Source organism: Thamnophis sirtalis, unplaced genomic scaffold (assembly GCF_051295495.1).
Source record: "Thamnophis sirtalis isolate CommonGarterSnake01/CBP01778 unplaced genomic scaffold, rThaSir2_p1.2 scaffold_4, whole genome shotgun sequence".
NCBI lineage: Eukaryota > Metazoa > Chordata > Lepidosauria > Squamata > Natricidae > Thamnophis > Thamnophis sirtalis.
The window spans coordinates 137,046,762-137,064,281 of NW_028261384.1; the positions used below are offsets into that span (position 1 = coordinate 137,046,762).

General features: G+C 38.0%; 1 protein-coding gene and 1 long non-coding RNA gene across 2 annotated transcripts; both read left to right on the top strand.

Moving 5' to 3' along the window:
- The first annotated feature begins 484 nt into the window (after positions 1–484).
- Positions 485–2,709, top strand: LOC148046853 (uncharacterized). Its single transcript, XR_015696281.1, has 4 exons — positions 485–599; positions 1,272–1,499; positions 1,961–2,087; positions 2,220–2,709. It is a non-coding gene; the product is annotated as an uncharacterized LOC148046853 (long non-coding RNA).
- Positions 2,710–7,278: 4,569 nt separating this feature from the next.
- On the top strand, positions 7,279–12,855 carry LOC148046854 (vomeronasal type-2 receptor 26-like). Its single transcript, XM_087715010.1, has 6 exons — positions 7,279–7,478; positions 8,670–8,847; positions 9,226–10,107; positions 11,009–11,236; positions 11,696–11,822; positions 11,957–12,855. The coding sequence occupies exons 1-6, from the start codon at positions 7,279–7,281 to the stop codon at positions 12,853–12,855; spliced, it is 2,514 nt and encodes an 837-aa protein (XP_087571136.1).
- Positions 12,856–17,520: the final 4,665 nt, after the last annotated feature.

The window sequence follows — 17,520 nt, forward strand, 5'->3', positions numbered from 1 at the left end:
CAGAAGTATATCAAACAATCTCTAGTGTTATGATAACTTGGGTAAACAGCAAAGCTAATGCATTTCTCGTCTATGGAGTATCGGTGCCAATTACGTGGCTCAGATATGTCACATTTATGATAGATCCTGAAAGCAAGGAAACTGCGTTATTTAAAAGGGTGTGGATCATGACTGTACAGATTGATTTTGTATTATCAGGACTTCAAATCCACTGGGGTCTCCAGATGTTCCATGGGGCTATTTCCTTCACCATTCATTCAAGAGCAGTTGCAGGTTTCAGGGAATTTCTTCAGACCATTAATCCTCTTTCAGTCCCCAGAGATGGGTTTCTGCAGGAAGTTTGGGAACAAGCATTTGATTGTTCATTTCCAAAACCAGAATTACAAGAAATGCCAAGTAGGAAATGCACTGGAGAGATGAAGCTGGAAGATCTTCCTGGACCGGTCTTTGAAATGGAGATGACTGGCCAAAGCTACACCATCTACAACGCTGTGTATTCTGTGGCTCATGCTTTGCAGGTTCTGTACACATTGCATTTCAATAGAAAAAAACCTATGATGGATAAAAATCCTAAAAGTCCACATCTCCAGGTTCGGCAGGTATTCCCTTTGCTTTGGACACTTATTTCAATAAACAGTTTGACATAGAATTATGTTTTACCCTGTTGTGGAAAGTCTTAATATTTTCTGCATGTAGAATCAAGCATGAGAACTCAAACTAGAAATAAGGAGGAATTTCCTGTTGGTGAGAACAATTATCAATTAATTAGTGGAACAGCTTGCCTTTTGGATGCTCCAACATTGGAAATTTTTACAAAGGAGAAGGATAGCCATTTACCTGAAATAGCGAAAGGTCTCATCCTTGAGCACTGTGTTGGATTAGAACACTTCCAAGTCCATTCTGACTCTGATTCTGTTCTGTTTTAAATAGAGACAGAAAAGGGGTTTCTTTCTATCAATGATGAAAGATTATATATGATCTATGTGGAAGTAGTTGTTTAAGTAGTGAATGTAAATCATAATTTAAAGAATTCCAAAGTTCCAAAATGCTTTTTTCATTCTGCTTCAGTTAATTCTGACTTTCCCGTATATTGATATCAAGTTAAATACATAGAGTAGAAATGTACATTATCATACAGTATTGATTAACAAATTTCTAAGCTTAATAATATTATAGGAATGAGAACAAAGAATGAATGAAAGTTAGATATGATTTTCTCTTCTCTATTATATTGCTTTTCATCCCTCAATCTTTTATTCCCTTTCAATTAGCTCCATTCACATCTTCAAGGCATTTCTTTTAACAATTCAGCCGGGGAGAGAGTGTTCCTGAATGAGAAAGGGGAAGCAATGGGTGGATTCGACATCACCAACTTGATCACTTTCCCAAACAAATCCTTTCAGAGAGTTAGAGTTGGAGAGATGGATCTACAGGCTCCAAAAGGAAAGGAATTATTCATTGATGAAGATCTAATTGTCTGGTATCCAGCTTTTAACCAGGTATCGAATTAGTGGTTCCACCTTAATCCATTGTGATCCGTGCCTTAACCCATTATGATCCCATATTGAAATATCTTTAGAAATCTAATTCCTATTTTTTTAAATAAACAATGGTATATTCTTTCAAATGTTGTGGATGATTAAAGATTCCTCAAATTGACAAATATGATATTACAATGTAAAAGCCAGGATTGCATATTTAGTGGGCATTTCAACTTGAAATCACAAGAGTGCCCATGTATACATGACATCGTTACCATGTATAATTATTTATTTTCCCTGTTCTTCAGACAGGAGGTTTTTTACCTCATTATAATTTCTACATCCTTTCAAGTGGTTGATGAAGTTGTTAAATTCTGTATTCTTTTTGGAAGTCAATAATCATGTTACTCCATTAAGGAAAAATTCAGAAACTGTTTTAAAAACTCTCCTTTTCAAAACATTTTCTGGTTCATCATCAGGTTCTTCCATTTTCTCGATGCAATGACCCTTGTTTCCCTGGGTCCTGGAAGAAAGGGATTGAGGGAAATCAGTTTTGTTGCTATGACTGTGTTCCATGCCCTGAAGGGAAGATTTCAAATCAAAATGGTAGGGAAGGAATTCTGTGACATTTCATTAGACTTAATAACATTTTAATAAACTAATTGGAGGCATAAAAACTAATGTGATTTTCAATAATTTAGAAGGCCTAGATGACAAGTTCCTTGATTTTCCTTCCAGATATGGATGACTGTTTTCAATGTTCAAAAGACCATTATCCAAATAAAGGAAAGAATGGATGTATCCAGAAACAGCTGGTTTTTCTAACTTTTGAAGAAACCTTGGGAATTGGTTTAGCCTCAGCAGATCTTGGTTTCTTCTTCTTGACCTCATGGGTACTTGCAACATTTATTAAGTACAGGGATACTCCCATTGTCAAAGCCAATAACCAGTCCCTCACTTACACCCTGCTTGTCTCTCTTCTGCTCTGTTTTCTCTCCTCTTTGCTCTTCCTCAGCCAACCCGGCAAAGTGATCTGCCTTCTCCGACAATCAATGTTTGGCATCACTTTTTCAGTGGCCATTTCTAGTGTACTTGCTAAAACTATCACTGTGGTTGTGGCTTTCATGGCCACTAAACCAGGATCTCAGATGAGGAAATGGGTAGGGAAAAGATTGGCCTTTTCTATTGTCCTCTCATGCTCTCTCTTACAATTATGCCTTTGTATCATTTGGTTATCGACATCTCCCCCATTCCCTGAGTTGGACATGCATTCACAACCACAAGTAATGATTTTACAGTGCAATGAGGGGTTAGCTTTCTTCCTCTACTGTGTCTTGGGCTACATGGGGGTCTTGGCCATTGCCAGCTTTATCGTGGCTTTCCTTGCCCGTAAATTACCTGACACCTTTAATGAAGCAAAGTTCATCACCTTCAGCATGTTGGCCTTTTGCAGTGTGTGGATCTCCTTCTTTCCAGGGTATCTGAGCACAAAAGGAAAAGCCATGGTAGCTGTGGAGGTCTTCTCCATCTTGGCCTCCAGCGCTGCATTACTGGGATGCATATTCCTGCCCAAATGCTACATCATGGTTTTCAGACCTGACCTAAACCACAGAGAACAACTCATAAAGAGAAATTAGCACATCATGTGATCTTTCTTTCTAGGTAAAATTGCTGAAAAACAGAATAGAAAAATTGTTTGCTATCTACAGGTATATATAAAACATATAAAAATATTGTTTTTTATATGAAAACCAGAAAATTGTTTTTTGTTTTCCTGTGAAGGAAGGAGTTATGTAAGCTATTTAAGATTTATTCATATTTAAGCTCATTCCAAAGTAAATGCTCATGTTGCTGCAATTCCATCATTGTCCAAGATACTTTAACCTAATCCATTCTCCTTTTCAACACTCCTTTTGAACTTGACTTTGGTCTAGTTTTCTTAGTTGCTATTAGGATATTTCAGAAATTGACTCAAATGATGTCCAATGTTTGAAGTGACATTTTCCTGGGTTTTACATTTTCAATTCATAAAGCACTATATAAATGTAGTAAAATGCTGACTGCCATTTTATGAATAAATATTTAACACAGTATTATAGAATATTGCGTACAATTTCTGAGGGTTGTTTCTAAATGTAAAATATATTAAGTTTGTGAATCCTGAATATTTAACTGTATTGAAAGAAAATGACTTTCATACTGGCTCATAATTCAATCTCTACATATAAATCGATTTCCACTGTAAATTACTATCACATATTAATAATATGGAAAATTTATTGAAATGAAATTTTCCCAGGCAAAAAAATACCCACAATACAATCCTAGGCTGCATTAATAGGTAAAGCTAAAGGATCCACTCACACATACAGTATGTACTAGTTGTTCCTAACTCCAGGGGGAGGTGTTCATCTCTGTTTCAAAGCCAAATAGCCAGCACTGTCTGAAGACATCTCCATGGTCATGTGGCCGGCATGATTAAATGCTGAAGGAGCACAGAACACTGTTACCTTCCCACCAAAATGGTTCCTATTTTACTACTTGAATTTTTACGTACTTTTGAAGTATTAGGTTGGCAGAAACTGGGACAAGTAATGGGAGCTCATTCCGTTATGCAGCACTAGGGATTCAAGCTGCCAAACTGCAGACCTTTCTGTTCAATAAGCTCAACATCTTAGCCCATGAGCCACAACATTAATAGAGCGATAGAATCAAGATCACATGAAGATGTATTATCACTTTACAAAGCCTTAATAAAACCACACTCAGAAAACTGTATCCAGTTCTGGTCACCACACTATAAAAAAATGTGATTATGCTAGAAAGAATGCAGAGAAGAAACAACAACAGTAATTAGGGGCTGGAGGCTAAAACATGTGAAAAGTAGTTAGAGGAAGTGGGTATGACTAGTCTAGAGAAAAGAAGTGGGGTTTATTTGGTTTGTATGCCACCCTATTCCCGGAAGACTCAGGGCTGACTGGGTCAAATCTTTTCTAAACCACATAAACAATAGTAATACAAATAAATATCTGTACTAATCTTCCAACTTCAACAATATTGGTCTCTTTCCATAGTCCTTTATCATTTTTCAATAGTTCGTTTAAACATAAATAGTATTACTTTGGACCCTATATTTATTACATCCTGCTAAGTAATATCATTTAATATTTTTAAAAATTCCTCCTCCTCCTCCTCCTCCTCCTCCTCCTCCTCCTCCTCCTCCTCCTCCTCCTTCTCTTTTATGATTGGACATTGGGATCATATTAGCAATCCTATTTTTATCAACAGCCACATGAAAAAGTGCTGCTGAGTTTTGTCCAAACCAGTCCCTGAGATTTCAAAGCCATAATGTTCTTCTTCTGCCTGGTCCTCATTTGCCTTCAGTCTTTTCCTGGAAGATTAAGTGACGTATGCCATATTTTTCCAGATGTCGCCTCACATGACCAAAATATTCCAACTTTCACTTTTTTATGGTTTTGATGGTTTCCATTGGCTTTCCTAGGTGGCTTATCACCTCCTCATTTCCATCTGGGCAATCGAATTTTGAAACAATTGGAACCTCTGGATATTCTTCAAGGGAAGTCCCATATCTGAATTTGTGGAATAATTGGCAACTCTATATCTCTGCTAACAAATGCTCTGTCCTACACAGTGGCAAAAAAAACCAGAACACCAAATGCAAGCTGGGCAGAAATGACCTTCACACTCTGTCAAGGACCTAGGAGTACTCATCTCTAAATATCTAAGTCCCAGAGCTCACAGTAACCACATTGCCAAAAAAGTTGTCAACCTTATTTTACGAAGTTCTTTCGCTTGTAAGACTATACTGCTAAGTAGGGCATGCAAAACCTTTGCTAGAGCAATCCTTGAATACTGCTCTCCTGCCTGGAAACCACACTGTATAGCAAACATTAATACAATAGAGAGGGTCCAGAGGTATTCCACAAGAACAGTGCTTAACTCATCTGCTCCCAAAAACATACCTTATGCCACCATGCTTGAAATTTTTGGCTTGGACAAGCTCGAACTACTCTGCCTATGTTCTGGCCTAAGCATAGTACACAAAATTATCTGATATAAGGTCCTACCTGTAAATGACTACTTCAATTTTAACTGCCATAATACAAGGGAAAACAGTAGATAGAAACTCAAAGTAAACCATTCCAAACTCGATTGCAGAAAATACGACTTCAGCAATGCCTGGAATGCTCTACCATGACTATGTTAGTTCCTCAGTCTCCCATATCTTTAACCTTAATCTGTCCACTGTGGACCTCACACATTTCCTAAGAGGTCCCTGAGGGGGCATGCAGAAGCGCACCAGTGTGCCTACCATCCCTGTCCTCCTGTCCCTATTGATATGTACTCATTTTATGTGTTCATGGCCATGTTACACTTATTTATACCCATCTATTTGTACCCATCTCATGCAAAAATGTCCATGTCTATACTAATACTTGTTGCCTTGTACATTTTGACAAATTAATAAAATAAATAAATAAATAAATGAAAAGCCCCATATAAAGCTGCTGATCTCATAATTGCTAGTATAATCTAGCCCTTTTATGAACTGAACTTAAAGGAACATTCCTGTGTAAAGCATTATGACATCGAGGTTTATTTACAAATGAAGGTTTTTTTTTTAATATTCTTAGACAGTTCCCCAAAAATTGTTTATTTCAGTAAAAGATGTTACAGCATAAATGTAGGTTTTATATCTAACATAAGCCATTCTGTCTTTCCGTATCGTTCCAATTTTAGTATATGTGCTGCCGAAGCAAGCGCCATTCTGTCTTTCCAATGTTTCTTGAGCCAAGGTGGCGCAGTGGTTAAATGCAGCACTGCAGGCTACTGCTAGATCAGCAGGTCAGCGGTTCAAATCTCACCGGCTCAGGGTTGACTCAGCCTTCCATCCTTCCGAGGTGGGTAAAATGAGGACCCAGATTGTTGGGGGCAATATGCTGACTCTCTGTAAACCGCTTAGAGAGGCCTGAAAGGCCTATGAAGCGGTATATAAGTCTACTGCTATTGCAATTGCTATTGCTAGTTCTGGGAGAAGAAAATATATGTTAAAACGTAAGCAGCAGAATAGTAGAAACATTGGCTCAAGAAAAGTTTTCAGTGACTTTAAGGTAATTTTTTTAAAAGGTTCTGCGTTGTTACTCCTCACAAGACATACATGCAATAAATGACTGATACCTGCTGGATATGTTCCTATTCTATTTTGTGAAAAATCGATAGAAAATAAATGTTTTTAGATTCAAAAAGCACTTTCAACAATTTCAACAACTAGGCATATATTTTATTGCAAATCTCCCTTATATGACTTGCTTTGGCATTTGCTCATATATATAAAAAATAGTTGAACCAGTAGCCAATTATTATCTCAGCAAAACAAAATAATTATTTCCTACAGGAATCACCATGTTTTCTTGACTGGGACAAAACACCAAAGTCTGCGCGGAAGAGAACAATATTCAATAACAGTCAAGGCATCAGTTTGGATAAAAAGAAACATTTGAAGTACAGGAAGTTTGGCAGAAGGGTAACAACATCTCTGTTGGGCTCATTGCTTCAGATTTCTACCCTCTCTTCTCTTCTGCCAGTGTATCTGTTCAAATACTGTACAGGATACAAATTTGCGCTCACACGGATCTTCAAGTAGAAAAGAACAGATTTTTCTCATTAGGTGCATTCTCACATATAACCTTGTATCGATTTTCAGATGAAGTATTAAAATCTAGGTACTTTCTGATCGGGAGGATGGAAGGGAAAACATTTTCACAATAACAAAAGCATGAAGATGTTTCTGGTGATGTTTTTGGTGCACAAAGTAGTCACTCTGAAATGCCCTGCAAGTGATGCTTTCCTTGTTCCACATGAGTGGTACCAGCCTGGAGACCTCATCATTGGTGGGATAGCATCTCACTTCGCTTACCACCTTTATGAAGCTAAATTTAGTGAAAATCCTTCTCAGAAACCTTATGAGATACCAGTGTAAGAATTTTTTTCTCTATGTCTAATCTTACTCAGATTTTCAAAAATCCTTTTTATGATTAAAAAGTTATTTGTGCGTAACTGTATGGTATAAAATATAATGTATGCCTCCCCTTTCTTCCAATTGTATCTGTTTACGAAAGGAGAAATAACCTTTGTGAGATATTAAAACCAATTCTTATACTCACAATGCAAAAGACAACTCTGGTTCACAATTAAAGATTTATTGCAAAGAAATGAAATAGAGGTTGCAAGTGTGGCCTTCCAGACTCTTCCCGAGTACAAAGAGTGCAAAAAACAGGTTTCAAGCAATACAATTTATACTTTTCTAATTATTACACATGATGCCTAAGAAGAAGATCTCCCTATCTCCCAAGTCATTCTTTGAAGTTAATTAGCATTTCAAGAGATCAGAGGGACCCTTCCTGCAGACTGCTTTATCTTATCAAAGATTTTCCTTCTTAAAATTACCTTAAAGTATTTCACATGAAATGTATAAAAGTTCAAATCAAGATTTACTGGGATAAAGATAATTTTTAGAAAGATTTGGCATTATCTCTCCTCACAAAACATCCATGTGGTAAATAAGTGATACCTCCTGATTCTATTCATAAACCATTTTTTAAAAACATCATAGATAATATAGTATTTTGAAAGAAGTGACCACTTGTATTAGTTGTAATACGATATTTCTTGGAAGTCAGGGAAATGCTGTGTAAAATTAATTTGAGCTCTGTAGAAATTACCAACATAAGAGTATATTTTAGTTCAGGGTGGAAATGAGGGGTCCTCTCACAATGATTGTTTTCTTGAAGACGTTTCATTAGCCGAACTAGATAATATCATCAGTGTTAGGTTGTGATGTTACCTACTTTGTTTAATGAAATATCTGGACGAAAACAACCAGGCTCGGAGAACACCAACGACCCCTCGGTAGAAATTTTAGAAAAACAATTTTCTTTCTATTACTGTCAGAGAAAGGAATGTTTGTTACTGAAACAGAAATGTTGTCACCTGATGAGAATTATAAATTTTCCCTTTCAACGGGGGGGGGGGGGTGTATTTAAATTTTTGCAGCATATTCACCAAATTTCATCAGCATGTCCTTGCCTTGGCCTTTGCTGTGAAGGAGATCAACGAGGACTCAAACATTTTACCCAATGTCACTCTTGGGTTCCACATTTTTGACAGTTACCTCAATGCAAGGATGACCTATCGCACCACTCTGGACCTGCTTTTCAAATCCCAGGAATTTGTCCCTAACTACAAGTGTGACAGCCAGAAAAATCTCATGGCTATCATTGGAGGACTGGATTTTGTCACATCATCTCATATTGCTGAAATTACAGGATCCTTCAAAATTCCACAAGTAAGTTGTGAAAGGGCTAAAGGAGAACAATTCTATATTCTGTTCTTGATGTTGTTCTGGGTTACAATAAAGATTAGAGTTATGTTTGCATTAAGATCTTCCGCCTGGCTCAAGGTCTATTAGTTGGCATACTTTTAAAACTACAATGCCGAATACAAGAACTGAATATCCATAGACAGTCCACACCTGAGGAAAGAGTTGAGAATAGTATACTTTATTTCTGTTTGAAATAATTCCAATAAATTCCTTTCTGTATTTATACTTAGAAGAATGTCAGGGAAACAATACCTTCCTTGCATATATTTTATATGAAAACTCAATCAGGTCAATTTCATTTGATCTTACAACTCTAAAGAATATTACTCCATTTTCTTGCAGCTGACATATGGCTCCTTACCCCAAGAGCAATTTCAGACCAATAAGCTCTCTTCGCTTTATTTCATGGTCCCCAAAGAAGACCATCAGTACATTGGGATTGTCCAACTGCTTCACTATTTCAAGTGGACATGGATTGGGATATTTGCTGTTGACAACAAAGATGGAGAAAATTTCTTACAGAAAATGTTGCCCTTGCTTTCAGAGAACGGAATCTGTATATCATTCATGGAAAGGCTTGAACAGCTAATCCACTTGGAAGACTTTCCAGAAGTAATTGAAAGAATCTTAATTATTTCCACAAATTGGATAATTAGCAAAGCCAATGCATTTCTTGTCTATGGAGAATCATTGACAATTATGTGGCTGAGAGTTGTTACATTTATGATAGATCCTGAAAGCAAGGAAACTGCATTATTTAGAAGGGTGTGGATCATGACTGCCCAGATTGATTTTGTATTATCAGGATTTAAAATCCCATGGGGTCTCCAGATGTTCCATGGGGCTCTTTCCTTCACCATTCATTCAACAGCAGTTGCAGGTTTCAAGGAGTTTCTTCAGACCATGAATCCTCTTTCAGACTACAGAGATCAGTTTCTGCAGGAAGTTTGGGAACAAGCATTTGATTGTTCATTTCCAAAACCAGAGTTAAAAGAAATACAAGACATTTTCCAGAAGGAAGGTAGAATATGCACTGAGGAGATGAAGCTAGAGGATCTCCCTGGAACTGCCTTTGAAATGGAGATGACTGGCCATAGCTACAGCGTCTACAATGCTGTTTATGCTGTGGCTCATGCTTTGCAGGCTCTGTACACTTTATGGTACAATAGAAAAAAAACAATGATGAGTAAAAATCCTGACCTTCCATATCTCCGAGCTTGGCAGGTATTCCCTTTGCTTTGGCCACTTCTGTTATTTCAATAAGCAGCTTGTCATAGAATTATGTTTTGAAACCATTATGGAAAGTCTTAATATTTTCTGCATGTGAAATCAAGCACAAGAAACAACCTAGAAATAAGGAGGAATTTTGTGATGGTGACAACAATTAACCATTAATTGGGGGAACAGCTTGTCTTCGGAAGTTTTAAATACTCTCAACACTGGAGATTTTTATGAAGAGAAGGACAGCCACTGATCTGAAATAGCATATGTTCTCCTACTTGAGTAGGGTGTTGGATTAGAAGACCTCCAAGTCTTCTGACTCTGAAATGCTGTTCTGTCTTAAATAGATATTGAAAAAATAGTTTATGTTGTTGTTCTGGAGCTACTGTATCAATTATGGTTCAGTTGTCAGTAGAGGTTATTGAGTAAATCACCATACATTGTATAATAAGAGTTAGTTAAAATTATAATTTAGATTACTTTTCATTGCTTCCTCCAACAATAATCAATTCTCCATGAATTTTCACGTGGCTCATGGACTTGTCATGGGTAACAAGCTGAGCTTTCTCTCTCTATCTGGAGTTTTAGAGGAGTAAAATAAAAGTGGGTATTTTAGTTGTGAAATCCATAGTATGAAACATGATAGATAGATAGATAGATAGATAGATAGATAGATAGATAGATAGAGAGATAGATAGATAGATAGATAGATAGATAGATAGATAGATAGATAGATAGATAGATAGATAGATAGGACATGTACATTATCAGGCAATATTGATTGTCAAATTTCTAAGTGTTCATACTTAATAATAGTTATAGGAATAAGAAAGAATAAGGAAATGAAACTTAAATTTGACTTTCTCTTCTTTATTCCCTCTCTCTTTTATTCTCTTTCAAGTAGCTCCATTCACATCTTCAAGGCATTTCTTTTAACAATTCAGCTGGGGAAAGAGTGTTCCTGAGTGAGAAAGGGGAAGCAATGGGTGGATTCGACATCATTAATTTGATCACTTTTCCAAATGGATCCTTTCGGAAAGTTAGAGTTGGAAAGATGGATCTTCAGGCTCTAAAAGGGAAGGAATTGTGGATTAATGAGGATGTGATTGTTTGGAGTCCAGCTTTTAACCAGGTATCAAATTAGTGATTCCACCTTAGTCTATTATGGTCCATGCCGTAACCCATTATGATCCCATATTGAACATAATCTCTTTGAAATCTAATTTCTAATCATTTTTAAATAAACAATAGCATATTTTTTCAAATGTTGTGGACGATCAAAGATTCTTCAAATTGACACAATATGATATTACAATATAAAAGCCAGGATTTCATATTTGGTGGGCATTTCCACTTGAATCACAAGAGTGGCCATGTTTGCATGACATCGTTACCATGTATTTGCCCTACTCTTCAGACAGGAGTTTTTGTACCTCATTATATTTTCTCAATTATTTTTCAGTTGTTGATGAAGCTGTTAATATGCTGTATTCTTTTAGGAAGTCAATAATCATGTTATTACATTAAGGAGAAAATTCAGAAACTGTCTTTAAAACTCTCCTTTTCAAAACATTTTCATGTTTATCATCAGGTTCTTCCGTTTTCTCAATGCAATGACCCTTGTTTTCCTGGGTCCTGGAAGAAAGGAATTGAGGGAAATCAGTTCTGCTGCTATGACTGTGTTCCATGCCCAGAAGGGAAGATTTCAAATCAAAATGGTAGGGTGGAAATTCTACCAATGTTCATTAGAATTAAGGGAACTTTAATAAACTACATGGGTGCATAAAAATAATGTTATTATTTTCAATAATTTGGAAGGCCTAGATGACATTTTTTTAAATTTTCCTTCCAGATATGGACGACTGTTTTCAATGTTCAGAAGATCATTACCCAAATAAAGAGAAGAATGAATGTATCCAGAAACTGCTGGTCTTTCTAACTTTTGAAGAAACCTTAGGAATTGGTTTAACCTCAGGAGCTCTTGGTTTCTTCTTCTTGACCTTGTGGGTACTTGGAACTGTTTTTAAGCACAGGGATACCCCCATTGTCATAGCCAATAACCGGTCCCTCACCTACACCCTGCTTGTCTCTCTTCTGCTCTGTTTTCTCTCCTCTTTGCTCTTCCTCAGCCAACCGGGCAAAGTGATCTGCCTTCTCCGACAATCAATGTTTGGCATCACTTTCTCAGCGGCCATTTCTAGTGTACTTGCTAAAACCATCACTGTCGTTGTGGCTTTCATAGCCACTAAACCAGGATCTCAGATGAGGAGATGGGTGGGGAAAAGATTGGCCTTTTTTATTGTCCTTTCCTGCTCCTTATTACAAGTATGTATTTGTATTCTTTGGTTGTCAACATCTCCTCCATTCCCTGAGTTGGACATGCATTCAGAGTTCCAAAAAATGATTTTACAATGCAATGAAGGGTCAGCTTTCTTCTTCTACTGTGTCTTGGGCTACATGGGTGTCTTGGCCATTGCCAGCTTTATTGTGGCTTTCCTTGCCCGTAAATTACCCAACAGCTTTAACGAAGCCAAGTTCATCACCTTCAGCATGTTGGCCTTTTGCAGTGTGTGGATTTCCTTCTTTCCAGCCTATTTGAGCACAAAGGGAAAAGCCATGGTAGCTGTGGAGATCTTCTCCATCTTGTCCTCCAGTGCTGCATTACTAGGATGCATATTCCTCCCAAAATGCTACATCATTGTTTTGCGGCCTGACCTCAACCACAGGGAGCAGCTCATTAAGAGGAATTAGCATATCATGCAATATTTCTGGCTCTGAAAAATGGTGGATAGAAAAGGAGGAGAGATTATTTGCTGTCCATAGGAAGATTGATGGAAGAAATATAGTGAAATATTTCACAGTGCTTTAATGGTCTATGCAATACACTATTGTTATTCTGGACAACAAAATAAACAGTAAAACAATAAAAAGTAAATCTAAAATTAATTTATTTTAATAAAATCTAACTTATAGTGGTTAAAAATGTAGATTTAGCAATGTGTTACTTTGGGGACTTCAAGGAAGAGTTGTTTATTCCTTCATTTTTAAAAGAAAAAAATCACCAACACTTTTTAAAACCACCAGTAGGGATAAAACAGTGTGTAGCTTTTTTATTAAGGGTAAGAGGCAGGAGTCAGAAAAATATAATGAATGAAATGCAAATATATCATTAAAAGTATTACTACCCTGTTTCCCCGAAAATAAGACCTCCCTGGATAATAAGCCCAATCAGATTTTTGAGTGCATGCACTAAAATAATCCCTCCTCCCAAATTAAGCCTTCACCAAAAATATTGCAACACAGCAGCAGCCATTAGGTGACCATGCTCACCGCCTCCTGCACCTCAAAAATAATAAGACGTCTCCAAAAATAAGGCCAGGGCTTATTTCAAGGGTCAAAAAAATAAGATCCTGTCTTATTTTGGGGGAAATACGGTGGTTACGGCTGACTCTATTGTTTAGTTCTTCCTCTTTGTCTACTGTTCCTTGCTGTTCAGCTCTAGTTTGATGAGAATAATATAACATTTGGTATGATACAAAGGAGTAAACCAGCACTGGAGGCCAAGATGGAGAAGATCTCCACAGCTAGCTTCTCTTTCCCTTTGGTGCTCAGGTAGGCTGGAAGGAAAGCTAACCAAATGCTGCAAAACTCCAACATGCTGAAGGTGATGAACCTGGCTTCATTGAAACTCTCTGGAAGGTTCCTGGCTAGGAAGGCCACCATGAAGCTGATGATGAAAAGAAGCCCCATCTACTCCAAGACAAGGAAAAACATCACAAAGGGTCCCTCATTGCATTCAGCTATGATATGTTTGGTGAATGAATGTTTGTCCAGATCTGGGAATGGCGGAAATATTGTCATCCATACAACACAAAGAATTGCTTGTATGAGGAAACAGCAGAGCACAATGGAGTTGGGTAGTCTTTTCCTCATCCATTTCCTCATGTTGGATCCTGGCCTAGTAGCCATGAAAGCTACCAGTACAGTGATGGTCTTGGCCAAGACACAATTAATGGCCATTGAGAAGGTCATGCCAAAAGTGGGCTGTCACAGAAGACAGGCGACTCTCATTGACTGGCCAAGAAAGAGCAAATAGCAGAGGAAACAGAGCAGAAGGGAGACAAGGAGAGTATAAGAGAGATCACGGTCATTGGCTTTGACAATTGGAGTATCTCTGCTCTTAATGAACATTCCAAGAACAAAGACTGTGGTCAGGGAGAAAACCAGAGCAGCAGAAGCTAAGCTGATTCCTAAAGGTTCTTCATAGGAGAGGAAAGTTATGACTTTGGGCATGCATTGAGTGTGGTGTTCATTTGCATGTTGATCTTCTGAGCAACTGAAACACTCCTTCATATCTGGAAGAAAAAGACCAGATTTCAGCACACTTCTGACCCATTGAGATATTTCTTACTTAATCCTATCATTGCTGATGTAATTTGACATCTGGCTCTAGTTAATGGGATGTCTTCATCAGTTAGTGGTTAAGACACCAAGCTAGAGAGTGGAAGACCATGAGTTCTAATCCAACTTTAGCCTTGAAAGGCAGCTGGGTGAGTTCAGACCAATCCTTTTCTTTAAGCCCAACCCAACTTACAGGGTTGTTGTCACATGGAAAATAGGAGGTGAAAGGAGTAGTAGATATGTTCAACACTTTGAGTTTGTTTATTGAATTTATTTGTATCTTGCTTGTATTATTTTTTAGAAATAACTCTGTAGGAAGCTAGTACCTACCCATCTCCTAAGAAAATGGAATATTCTAGAAAATATTAAAAGGGAAGAATATTTCCCCTAAAAGAGAGGCAGAAATTCATCCCCCACCTCACCTTTGTCAATGGGCCATTAAGGCATGAGCCAGTGTATTCTACATAACAAAGATCTACCTCCTTCAGGCAGAGCCATAATAGGAATCCCAAAGCCCTTTCATTGCATCATCAACCAGCAAGAGTCAACCAAGCTTGGCGCTCAGAAGATAATCTACAAAGTTCCCCCTGCATTTCCTGATTGGAGTCTGACAACCAAAGAGAAAACAAGCTCAAATTCAAAAAGCCCACAGAGGGTATAAAACCAGAAGTGGGATTCAGCCAGTTTGCACCTATTCAGTAGAACCGGTTGTTAACTTTATAAGCAGTTCGGTTATTGGAAGAAATCTCACTTTGTTTTTTCCACTTTACAGGGATAATCCTGTAAGGAAGGCAGGAAGGAAACATTCTGGTGTTGTTCCTAGCTTAATCTTTCCTCCTTGCAGAAACTGCCTCTCTGCTTAACCCTTATTACATTGTAACAGCTAAGGCGAAATGCCCTTTGATGTGAGTGATATTGTGTTGGCCATGCCCATCAGTCACATGACCACCGAGCCCCGCCTACCCAGCTGGTCATTAGGACAGAAAACCGGTTGTTAAATTATTTGAATCCCACCACTGTATAAAACTCAGCCCTCTCAGCATCTCTTCCCTTTTTTCTTCGGCCAAGCTCTCCAACGTATGTGATCCTGTTCAATCAATAAACCTTTCCAAACATGTTTCCAGTGTCTTTTTCTCCACTTGGAACTGAACCCACAAACATATTTCTTCCAACAACTCAAAGTAGTGAGCATACCTTCCTTCTCCTATTTTCCCCATAAAAACAACCTTGTGAGGCAGCCTGGTTGAGAAAGTGTGACTGGCCCAAAGTCACCCAGCTGGATTTCATAGTTAAAGTAGGAGTTGAACTCATGATCTCTTGCATTCTAGCCCAGTGCCTCAACCCAACTGACTCGCTTTGCTTACAAAAATTGTTTATAAAAATAATAAAGGAGTTTGTTGCGAGTATACTCCTAGTGTTGGGTAGGCAATATATATCTATATAAAACAACAAATGGTCGTTGTTGCTTTAAATGAGTGGATGTACTTAACAGCTGTAATTAACTTTACTATAAGAAGGAGTCAAGAGAGCTCACTCTCTCTCTGCTTGTTCTATGCTTGACGACTTGATGATTGGAATGTGAACTGCGACTGTAAACTATTGTTTGTTCTTTGAATTGTGTTTAGACTAATATCTACTATCTACTATCACTGCTTGTGAAGAAATTATCAGTAGTAAAGCTACTTGTTTTTACTGACAGTGTCTGAAACTCTATTCGTGGGTTTTTCTACTAGCAACATTCTTTCTCTCTAGCTGTACATTCCGCTGCACTACTTTCTGTCTCCCAACAGAGATACCCCTAACAGAGTTGTTTATAAAAATAAATAATCCAGCACAAGGGGAGGAGGAGGATCAGGGAAAGAGGAAAAGCGCCCCCCTCCTTCCTTCACACCAGCTGCTCTGTTGCTCATTTCTCCATTGCAGTGCTATGCTGCAGAGCTTGCTCCACCCAACACCGCACAGATGCCCTCACTTCCCTTAAGGAAGTTGGCCAAAGAAAGGGGATTCCATCACATGCTGAATGCTGTAATTAAACCACGGCTTTCTAAAATGCCATCTCTGTCATTGGGTGAAGTAGGAGGGAGACTCAAGGAGTGAGCACCTCTAGCCACAACAAAGTGAAAGAAAAAGAAATGTGAGAGCAGTGCCTGCCTGCATCTCTTTTCCTCCTCCAAACAGTGCACTTCTCCTAAAGGCCTCTGGTTTGATGGATCCGCCCACTCTGCCTTTTCCATTGCTCCCTCCCTCTCTGAATGCAGTCAAAGGGGGGAGGGGCATCACAGAAAGAGGCAGAGTGGGCAAGCATGTGTGAACTGGCTGAATCCCACCACTGATGCAGTTGCTTTAATGAGTCAACAGCAGGAGTGAAATTCAGCAGGTTCTGATACTGGTAGTAGAAAATTTGAGTAATTTGGAGAACCGGCAAATACTACCTCTGGCTGGCCCCAGGAGTGGGGAGGGAATGGAGATTTTGCAGGATCCTCCCCCTGCCAGGCCCACCAAGCCACCCTTATGGAACCAGTAGTAAAAAAAATTGAATTCCACCACTGGTCAACAGCAAGTATTTAAGAATTGATTGTGGACACATATTTTGCCCCAAATCTATCACTACAGGTTGATATAATGTTGGTTTGTTTAGTTTAAAGACTGAATGGGTTATTCAGTCTTCACAGCTGCCTTAAAACAAGCAACAAAGAGGTCTCCTTTAAGTTTAGTTTCTGGAAAATATGAATGATGTGGCAACAGTAGTGAGGATTTTTTCCAAATGAATACCCCAATGACATTTAGACACTACATAAATGACAACCAAATAAACAGGCTATCCCAGATTTTATTTTTTCATTCCACATTCAAATCAATCTGCCACAAATATTTGTATGAATAACTGAATACCTTTAAGTGGGTTGGTTCAAATGATAATTGATTTATTAGGCATACTGCCCTATATAATTTCATATAAAATCAGAATCATTCCTATTTTAGTATACAAATGTAGGTCATTGTTTTATAGTAATA